The 11,094-nt window shown below is 39.5% G+C and overlaps 1 protein-coding gene across 1 annotated transcript; it reads left to right on the top strand.

The window, feature by feature from the left end:
• Positions 1 to 3,170: 3,170 nt before the first annotated feature.
• On the top strand, positions 3,171 to 10,032 carry LOC124263855 (nucleotide exchange factor SIL1-like). Its single transcript, XM_046698579.1, has 6 exons — positions 3,171 to 3,408; positions 4,166 to 4,368; positions 5,188 to 5,292; positions 6,193 to 6,309; positions 8,114 to 8,214; positions 9,991 to 10,032. Exons 2-6 carry the CDS (start codon positions 4,215 to 4,217, stop codon positions 10,030 to 10,032), a joined length of 519 nt encoding a protein of 172 aa, XP_046554535.1. The 5' UTR covers positions 3,171 to 3,408; positions 4,166 to 4,214.
• Positions 10,033 to 11,094: the final 1,062 nt, after the last annotated feature.

Raw genomic sequence — 11,094 nt, 5'->3', positions numbered from 1 at the left:
AAACAAATGGTTATCCTTTAAAGATGCAATCCCTGCACACGGTTACCTAAACCATTACATGTAAAGTCCACAGTTTGTTGTAGGGTGTTTATAAAATACCAGTCTGGCTGCTTTCTCCCCATGTATTTCGTGAAATGTACATAGTGTTGGCGAAAACTATTCTTCTCAGCGCCATTTACAGCAGACGACAGATAACAGAGTTATCTCCCTTGGCCTAATTCATACTGGAAATGTAAATATCAGGAGATGTAGTCTCACATAATTATATCGAACTGGAAAGAAGCAGATACAATGTCTCGATCCGCTGTTTGGAGGCGGGACCAAAAATATACCTGACACGTAAACAGTATAAAAAATAGAATAGGATTCAGCCATTCAGAATTCGACATTCATGGTAAGAATTGCAGGATATATTATAACATTATCTTGACAATCAAATATAAACTGAATTGCTGACCCCGCAGTGTTTTATTTACTCCAGATTGTTAGTTTTCATAATTTCAGTCCGACATGAAGTGGTTGTGGTAGCACTGACTGCTGCGTTTATTGTTTTGCATGCAAAGTTTGATTTTTTAAAATATTTTCCATTCCCATCTGTTTATTTGACTCATCCGTATAACCAATGATAACAGCGAGTGAGATGTCTTTAGCGCCGATTTGGACAGCATTTCAGTCATATCACGACATACTTTCTTTGAGTATAATTTTGAGTGAGTGAGTTTAGTTTTACGCCGCTTTTAGCAATATTCCAGAAATAACACGACGGGGGACACCACAAATGGGTTTCATACATTGCACCCATGTGGAGAATCGAACCTGGGTCTTCGGCATGACGGGCCATAAGGCTACCCCCGCCCCGAGTGGCATTAAGAAGTTGGTGTAATGAAGATGGGGGATAGTTCTATGGATGAACAGCTTCTATAATAATAATAATAATAACGGGCATTTGTACTGCGCACACTCCAGACATAAAGCCTGCTCAAGGAGCTACAAACTAACGTTAAGAGTCTGGAGTAGAGGTTTGAATTTGATAGGAAGGTAAGTAGAAAGTCAGATGCATTGAGAGAACAGGTGTTTTTTCAGTCTTGATTGGAACAGCTCGAACGTGGGACAAAGTTTAACGTCAGATGGAAGAGTATTCCACAGCACTGGGGCGATGTGAGAGAACGTCCTGTAACCACAGGATTTTAGTCTGTAGGAAGGAACTGTGAGTGAGTTGCGGTCACTGGAGCGAAGTTGTCGAGCTGGTACATATGGAGTAAGTAGGTCACTAAGGTAGTCAGGGCTGGTGTTGTTGAGGCATCTGTATGTAATGCAGAGCACCTTGAACTGTATTCTGGCTCTGATGGGCAGCCAGTGAAGTTCTCTAAGGATGGGTGATATATGCTCATACTTCCTGGTTTTCGTAATGATCCTAGCCGCTGTGTTTTGGACCATTATTACAATGTTGCAATAAAAGAGGCGGTTGGATAGCCTAGTGGTTAAAGCGTTCGCTCGTCACGCTGAAGACCCGGGTTCCCGGGTCCCAAAATGGCTACAATGTGTGAAGCCCATTACTAGTGTCCCCCGCCGTGATATTGCTTGAATATTGCTAAAGGCGGCGTAAAATTAAACTCACTCACTCACTTATAATATAAAGTTGTTTATCCATACAACTATCCCCCTTGTTCATAGCAGCAGCCTTGTGTCGGGGTGAAAGCCCGAAGTGATGCATCGGCATGTCTTCCATACCCGTGAAGATCGGCATGGTTAACACTGACAAGAAGTCATTTACCTGAGATGAGTTGAAGAGTGAGTGATTGAGTTTGGTTTTACCCTCTTTTAGTAATATTCCAGCAATATCACGCCGGGGGACACCAGAAATGAGCTTCACACATTGTACCCATGTGGGGGATCGAACCCGGGTCTTCGGCGTGACGAGCGAACGCTTTAACCATCAGGCTACCCCACCGCCCCATGAGTAGAAGAAGGCACTGTCTGAAGGACTTCAAGTCTCACACTGACACCAGTGGCCAGGATCCCAAGGTACTCTCTATAGGACTACACGTGTTATATCTCCGGGTTACAACTGATCTTCAGTGACCAATGCTTGTTGATCGTAGAAATGCGACTAACGGGTTTGGGTGGTAAGACTCGCTGTCTTGGTTGACACATGTCATCGTATCACAATTACATAGATCGATGCTCATGTTGTTGATCACTGGATTGTCTGGTCCAAACTCGATTATTTTCAGACCTCCGCCTCATAGCTGGAATATTGCTGAGTGCGGCGTTAAACTACAAACCAACCAACATCACTTCTAAGTGTACCATTTAGGCCACTCAAGTCCCCTATTTTATAAAGAATACGGTTGCGAATTATGGGAAGACTATGGTGGCTGATTAGGGCCATCGCTTTCTCGCCTTAAAATTCGGAGGCGAGAAAGCGATATCACGAGACGAGAAAGCAATAGCCTAATATAAGATACTGGATTACACAAACTTGCAATTAAAAAAACGATATAAAACTTCAAATATTTATTCACTGCAGTGGATACTACGACCTTCTGTTCTTCGTTTCACGATATATTGTGACTTAGAAATGCAATTTTAGTTTTGTCCCTAAAGGTCATTGAACAATTGCTGAAGACAACCATTATACAGGGGGGGGGGGGAAGTTACTAAAGGTCCTTTTTATTATGAATCTGGCATGTTGTATTAGAATTAAACAACATGCAATGCGTGTATTAACTGGTACATTTAAAGTAGATTGAGTGTGATGCTTTACGTCCAGTTGACAGCCAAATGCATATATACCATAAGAAACATATTTGGGAGACCAGCGAACATATGCAACAGTAACATGAACGGGCGTCGTTTCTAAAAATAGATCTGGTGCTTTCCCATTGCTAAAGATAGCTCACGTTGGGAAAATGTAAAAGACGTTAAACATATATTTAACGAAATAGAGCATCCCAAATGTTGCCTCGTTCGGAAATCTCACTTTAAATGCCTACGATTTACTGCAAATGACAATATATTTGTTTAAATGTACATTAAGATGATTATGTGCACCATACAAGTTACATTATCGTCGTATCCAACAACTGTTTCGTGATCCTTTTTCAGAAGCGATAACAGTTTTCGATGTTTCCAAAATATTAATGGCTGACGTGGCGAGACGTGGATCCGCCAAGTCGAACTCGTGGAAAATCTGATGCAAACGCTTGACGTTCAATAACAAAACCAGATATAATAACTCCACGTAACAGACAAACTATTTTGACCCGGACATGCAGTGATATGTACATTATAGACGACGCTTCTATCGAGCAAAGTGATTTTCTTTAAACATTTCAAATATTGCTCCAACGCTTGTGAGTTTAAAACACAACAACCGTTACCTCGCCATTGTATTGGCTTCTTGATGTGAGTACAATTTTACATGGTCGTTTATCAGATTAGGGCTGTCTTGACATGCTAGTTCTGTTTCGGGTAAGAGATCCTCCCGTTCCCCCATCCCAAATAATATTTACAAATACTAAAATTATTCACAAAACTTAACACAACTTGCAATTATATAGCTACTAGAGAACTCACAAAATGACTAAAAGTCCAAAATTTAAGTTAGGGTTAGGGTTAGGTTTAGGGTTGGGGGAACGGAAGGAACTCTTTCCCTGTTTAGTGTTTCAAAATTTAATGTTCAGCGTAAACAGTATTTGCTGGAAAATGTTTGTCTCAGAATTCTTCCCATTGTGACCCATTGCCTAAATTTACATCGCCTCTTCAAACAGTAATATATCAAACATACTGTGATGATTGTTTTAAATGTGTGATGTTCCAATATGCCTTCCTTGTGAAAATGGTCAGTTAGTTTTAAGATTTTAAATTTGGCTGATAAATCAATATATACGCACAATTAGCATGTTAGAATTGTCGTTTGTTCTTAACAGTCGGGCAAGGTAATGGACGTGAAGGTGGCATGATTGCCAATGTACCTCAGTGGCTTATGTTATAACATCAATCACTGGATTGTTTGGTCCTGACTTAATATTTGCATCAGGACAAAAACATTTCGCAATATTGTTTCACGAACTAATTATCATGATTACAGCTTCTTTTTGCATCACATTTTTTTTGCTAGAAAGCATGAGTCATTAACCATCATTTTGTTTTGTCTTTTCAGCAGCATCAGTCTCACCCCATAAGTGATATTACGCCACACATCCTCTCCAATGCCGATGTTGCTGCAGAGCATCAAGGTGGTCAACCTGATGGTGCTGATGCTGTTCCTGGGATGTGCCTTCTACAGCCTGTGTGTGCACAGCGAGACACCCCCAGGCAAAGAGGGGGCACTGACAGTAGTTGAGACAGATGAGGATGACAATGGTATTATTGCTTCTGTCAGTGATTATTGTCAATGATTGATCAGTTATGCTGACTGCAAGTTTCTGTAATTGATTGTGGAGAAGCCTTTTATAATCGTCAAATTACATAGATCGACGCTAATGCTGTTGATCAGTGGATTGTCTGGGCCAGACTCTATCATTTTCAGACCGCCGCCATATAGTTGGAATATTGCTGAGTGCAACGTTAAACAACAAACAGATGTTATATAATCATGCTATTAAGTCTTTCTTAGACCATAATCTTGCTGAAGACAAAATTACCATAAACAACAATATTTAATTCATAGCACCCTTTTACACAAACCTGAGTGAGTGAGTTCGGTTTTACGCCACACTCAGCAATATTCCAGCTATATGGTTACACAAACCTGAATGTTTGACAATTTCAAATACTGATCTCACTTCTTTAACTTAGCAAAATAATCTGTTGCTGTTACAACATGTTTGTCTATATATTTCAGGTTGAAAGCTTGATAAACATACATTTACCTTTGAAGACTTGCAAGATTAAGTGACATCAAAGCAGCTTGACTATTGATGGACTTTGTATGGGCTTTTGGGGCGGTGGGGTAGCCTAATGGTTAAAGCGTTGGATCGTCACGTCGAAGACCCGGGTTCGAAACCCCAAATGGGCAAAATGTGTGAAGCCCATTTCTGGTGTCCCCCGCCATGATGTTGCTGGAATATTGCTAAAAGCGGCGTAAAAACCAATCTCAGTCAGTCAGTGTATGGGCTTTGCTTACCATTAAGATTAATTGATGTGAGATTGGAAGTTGTTAATGCTGTACCATGTTTTCAGATGGAATAATATCCATAGAAGAGAATGGAGAGGACGAGGGAAACAAGAAAGTAGAGGAATATGATGTCTTCTATCCAACTAGAGAATGGCAGACAGTCAAAAAAGGTAGCATTTAACTACACTCAGTTCCATCAATTTTCTTCATAATATTAAAGACGGCCTAAATGAGCTAGTGGCAAGAGTATTTGAACTCATGGCCGTGTCATACTCAAAGACGTTAAAGAGATGATATTTGTGTGCTTGGCACACAGCATTAATAGGATAGAAAAAGGACAAATCATTTGGGAGTCATTACACTGTGTTTGGGGTATCCATGGTGGAACTGTAGCTTGGTATCAAGTCTTAAGCATTGATAACCATGGTGAAACACTGTAGAATGTATGTTAAACAAGGATGTATTGTATCTATAGTCCGTTTGGCTCAAGAGCGGACCGATCAATTGCAATCTAACTCGAAAACTAATAAACATAAAATACTCAATGAAACACTGATCATAATCAACACGTCAGACCAACTCTGTGAGTTTTTTGCAGAATTTATGTCCTGAAAATAAAAAGTTGTTTAACAAACTATCATTAAAATAATGACACAGTTCACTATTTGTTACGCGGAAGGAGGCAGAGAAAGGACAGCCAGGGTGTGTGATTGAGAAAGGATGGACGCACCAGCACAGGGTTAATGAATCAATAACTTTGTCGGCACTTGTGCACGTGCTTCTCTAACACCTGGCTGTCCCTTTCTCTGCACTCCTCCCTCGTAAGAAATAGTGAACTGTTTCAATATTTTAATGATAGTTTCTTAAACAACTTTTTTGGTGGAGTCCAGAAAATTTTCAAATATAAGAAAGATGTTGGGTATTAGTAAATGATAAACATGTGTACTATTTATATTTATGTGGCAATTTTGTACAATGATAAAATTTGCAATTCATCGGTCCGTTTCTGACTCAAACGGACTGTATACAATGGTACCAAGTGGAATAACTTTCTCTTCATCATCCTGCAGGCCAGGCCATACCAAAAGGGCTGCATGTGAGGATGAACTTAGAAAAAGGTGTGACAGAAGCCAAACTCAATGAAGATGAAGGTGGAAATAAGTTCTGGCAAGCCGGATCTCATCAAGGTGAGGAATCTAACATTTATATGGACCTTATCAATACCATCCTCGATAATCTCCAGGGTATACGTTCCGATAAAATCTCCACTATACCCAGGATGCATCTACNTTTTTCAGGCCCTATGTTTTATTACCTCCATTGGCTGGCTTTTTATCCAATCATCAGGTCTCACGCCAGGAAGTTGAGCATACCAATCACAACTCACTTTCTCTTCTTTATCTAACCGATTAAACTTGAACTTGGCAACAAAATTGTTGCAGAGGTACTCCTGAAAGAGGTAGAAAGAGTTCTTGCATATATTTTTAAGGTGCCTCAGACCTAATTGTCAGTTTGTCTGTAACGATTCACACCCTAAATCTGAGTCAGCTCCGCTGGTTTAACAAATCTTTGTGGCTGCCACTATCTTTCTCAATGTTGACACCGGCAAGCTCTCGGTTTGTAACGGTATTTTAGCTTGATTGGCTACTGTGAGAATGAGGAGCCAGCAAGAGAGGAAATAATATTATCGGTTGCGAGGCTTTCATAGATGCATCCAATGTACAAGGGATATCGTGAACGATACCCTGGAGATTATCATCGAGATGATCAAGGCATTGATTGCTATGAAATTACTTGTCTTTGTAATTCAGTATCTTTCTCACAGTTGATTGTTGAGCAAATGGAGGCAAACTCTTATGTTGTCAGATTGTCTCCTTCTCTCACTTTGGTGTCAACAAGAGTGAAACACCTTTTAACCACTCCAGGAATTATTACTGCAACCGTGATATGGTCTCTCTGCTGCAACCTCTAATCCCAAGTGTTGTGAATTGTATGTCCCTTGAGAATTAGGAGATGTATATGGTTGATGTTATGACTAAAAACATATTACAAGATAGTGGAAAGGAAAGAGAAAATTTAAACTGACAAAGTCAAAAAGGTGAAAACAACAATTCAGTTCTGGCAATAGTATTTAGTGTCACCATGGTCATACAGACATCCGTTGTTGGTCAACATGATGGTGAGTCACCATGGTCAGGCTAGTTCAACTTCATTCATAGAATCATAGCGGTTGTATGCTGCCCATGGCTAAGGGTGAACGTGAACCATGACTTGTCAGGCAGTGATAATAGAAAGAGCAGTGAAGGGGCTATCACTATAGAGAGAGCCTGAGGAGAAGCCTGAGCCATAATGCAAGAGATGCCAACCCCACGCTTTTAGGCGTAATTATACATACGATTTTGACCATTAAATTATCGCTATTACACTTAATACTCAAAGTAAAATTACTTTTTCATACTTGTTTTTCGAAAATCAGTTAAGTGGATAAATTTTCACAGGGAAGTGTTTCACACAGGTACAGGGTGCAGAAATGGCCTTGCACTGATAGGGAATCGCTACTCTTAGCATCGCAATCATTCCATTCCAATTAACTTGCAAGTAATTAAAGTATATTGAGTCACATGACCAACAATTTTCGATGTATGGAGATTCATAATGATTGGTCACATGTGTTTCTGTCTAGAATCTTCCTTTCGTGAAAACGTGTACCATGTTGAAGCGATCGGCAGACAAGTATTACACTTTTTAGGTCCAAATTACACTTTTTGACCTCTAGTATTACACTTAGGCCCCAAATAGGGTTGGCATCTCTGCATAATGTATTTATCTATCCCGGATTTTCAGACCTTCCAGCACAGCAACCCTCTCTGAAAAATACTTTAAGAAAAGATATAAAAAATCCAGTCCGAAATGACATACTGTTTTTCTCACTGCGGTAGAAGTGGTCTAATGGTTGGTAATATATCCAGTCATGTGTATTTATATATTCAGGCATGGTCAACACTGACAAGAAGTCATTTTCCCGAGATGAGTTGAAGAAGGCACTGAAGGACTTCAAGTCTCACACAGACACCAGTGGCCAGGATCCCAAGGTACCCTCTATAGGACTAAACATGTTATATCTCCGGGTTAGAATTGATCTTCAGTAACCCATGCTTGTCGTAAGAGGTGACTAACGGGATTGGGTGGTCAGATTCGCTGACTTGGTTGACACATGTCATCATATCCCAATTGCGTAGATCGATGTTCATGCTGTTGATCACTGGATTGTCTGGTCCAGACTCGAAATTTACACTTACAGACCGCCACCACATAGCCTGACTGACTGACTGAGTTTAGGTTTACGCCGCTTTTAGCAATATTCCAGCAATATCACGGCGGGGGACACCAGAAATGGGCTTAACACATTGTGCCCATGTGGGGAATCGAACCCAAGTTTTAGGCGTGACGAGCCAACGCTATAACCACTAGGCTACCCCACCGGCCCCCACCACATAGCTGGAGTATTACTGAGTGTGGCGTAAAACTTCACTCACTCACTAACATGTTATATTAATTAATAATTTAATAAGTTCTATATAAACACACAGTTTTGTGTTTACAAGCTTCAAGGCAAAAACGTTTTAAATGATATATCTGTGATTCTCTGGTTATTTTGGTGTCCTTTGACGACAGGTTGTATATACTATGATTTATATCTTCTTAATGAATACTGTTGTTCCAGTCACAATGTAGCTGAAATATTGCCAACGTGACCATACATTTTAACTCACTCACTCAATACAAGGCAAAACAGTCGGTCACATAGTCTACAGCAGCCATAAGTAATATACCCCAAACTGTTTATGTCCTCAACTAATATGAAGAATGTATCTCCTTGAATATCTTGAAAGAGGCCGCTATCCGCTTTTGAAAATGAAAGTAGCTGATGGGCAGCCACACATGACAATAAACCATGAAAGATACTTTGTATCATGGACCATGATTGGTTCTTTATGTATTCACGACCCAAGGGCATAACTCTTATGCCTCCTTACACAAAGCTGCACTATTACAAATAATATCACACTTGTGCTAATATATGAACTCTACAGCAAACCTGAGCACTGATTACTGAAGCAATTTGATGTTTACAACAAGGTTTGAAACCTCATGCACACTTGGCAAGTAGATCAAAATTGAGAAAAGGTCTGTCATGCTTCTCTCAAGCCACAGTTACACAATTACAGCCAAAATGAATGAAACTGTCCCCATCTGAAACTTGAAAACACATGTCAACCAAGGGCAGATAACTCTAACCTTTTGTACATAACTATTCTAGAAATGTCGCTTGACAAGTTTTCAATGAGTCGATGACAGTTCTTGATATCTTTACCAGTATTGCACTCATTTGCTGCTATTGACAATTGATGCAAATATATTTACAACACTTTCTACTTCCACAAACATAAGGGTACAATTCGAATTGACAAGCAAGTTTTACAAACAGAATTTCAAATGTAGATTTCAACTTTCCATTAAAGAAATTGTTTTGTTGTGCATGCTTATATTTGCATGTATTAATTACACCCACAAAATTCTCACTTTTCAAACTCCATATGATCACAGGTGGTCGTAGCCCCTTGTGGTTAAAGTATTTCGCCACAGCTAAAAGACCCTTGCCATACTTCCACACATGGGTACAATGTTTGGAGTCCAATTCTGTGTCCTCTGCCATTAATGATGCTAAAATGGTAAAATTCACCACTCAATGGAGTCAAATAGTCCATGAAGAGATGCTTTTAACTTAGTGACTGCAACCTGATTAATCAGACCCCCATGTGCTTGCACTCATCAATACTTTTAATATTGTTGAATTTACTTTTCAGTCAGCAGCAGAGGTTACAGAAGAAGTTCAGGTCATACAATGATTTGAAGAAAGATTTTGAAGAGATGAATATCGCCATGAAGACTGGACGGTGAGATAATCAGTGATCCTCTGGAACGCTTCAAGAAGGTCGGTTCCGAGCAATCGATGCCAAGCCTGTTAATGTCCTCACAGAACTTGAATACCATCTTCATAGGTAAGACCGTGATTGCCAACAGCTCTTAATTTAATTTGTCAGTGGGCTTTTACTTAGTAATTAATACTGTAAAATACAACACAGTGTCTTTTAGTTGCGAATAATATAAACTGGAAGTTTACCGGCATTTTACCTGTTCAATACGGAAATGATACGTGACATGCATACGCTTCGATCTAAAACCCGTATTTTGACATGCATTCGAACACTTCGCAACACTCCGCAACTTGATTGTGGAAATGTGGTAAGGGTGGTGGGAATGATTGTGGTGAAAATTACATTTAACCGGATTGTTAAGCCTCTTTCCTATTTTATTTGTGCCAAATATTATTTTACATTTTACTCTTTGTCATCATAAAACAGTTTTTATTAAGGTGAATCAAGTATAGTAGATTTCTATTGGTGTATTTTGCTTTTATAAATCAAACGCTAACTCAATTAGTAAGTTTCTTTGTTAATAGTGTAATCATTCGCAATATATTGCAATACACATCACAATACATGCTTTTTGCATCGCAAACATATCCCATCAGAAAATTCTCTGCAACACCCAATTCTAGTGGGTTCATACGCTTGAGCCGAAGATTGATTTCCATGGAACATGATGTTCAGTGTGTAGTTCTGATATGGCATGTCTTTTGATCACTTCCCTCATGATCCCCTAAGCTAGGATTCAGACTATGATCCTTATTGGCTTAAAGGCTAAATCCACCCATCCCTCAGTAGTATTTTGCATTAGTAATAAATGCTTGCAACTAATAACCTTTTCCTCTTGAAACAGCTGAAATAGTGTTTGGTTCCTCATGCAAATTATATGTCCCAAGTGTTCAAAAGGCAAATAAGTTATTAATAGGTCCATTTGACCGACCATTTGGGATGAAATTGGATCACGCGGAGGAGAAACATTGA

The sequence above is a fragment of the Haliotis rubra genome, unplaced genomic scaffold (genome assembly GCF_003918875.1).
Source record: "Haliotis rubra isolate DU_JTF1 unplaced genomic scaffold, ASM391887v1 Scf1200, whole genome shotgun sequence".
Classification (NCBI taxonomy): domain Eukaryota; kingdom Metazoa; phylum Mollusca; class Gastropoda; order Lepetellida; family Haliotidae; genus Haliotis; species Haliotis rubra.
Note: the sequence above shows the minus strand (reverse complement) of the source record. Positions and strands in the feature narration are given on the sequence as shown.

Excerpts from the sequence above, each read along its gene's own strand:
- LOC124263855 (XM_046698579.1), top strand. The coding sequence starts at position 4,215 with ATGCCGATGTTGCTGCAGAGCATCAAGGTGGTCAACCTGATGGTGCTG. Across the intron at positions 4,369-5,187 it reads GACAGATGAGGATGACAATG|ATGGAATAATATCCATAGAA; the intron begins GTATTATTGCTT and ends CCATGTTTTCAG. Across the intron at positions 5,293-6,192 it reads ATGGCAGACAGTCAAAAAAG|GCCAGGCCATACCAAAAGGG; the intron begins GTAGCATTTAAC and ends ATCATCCTGCAG.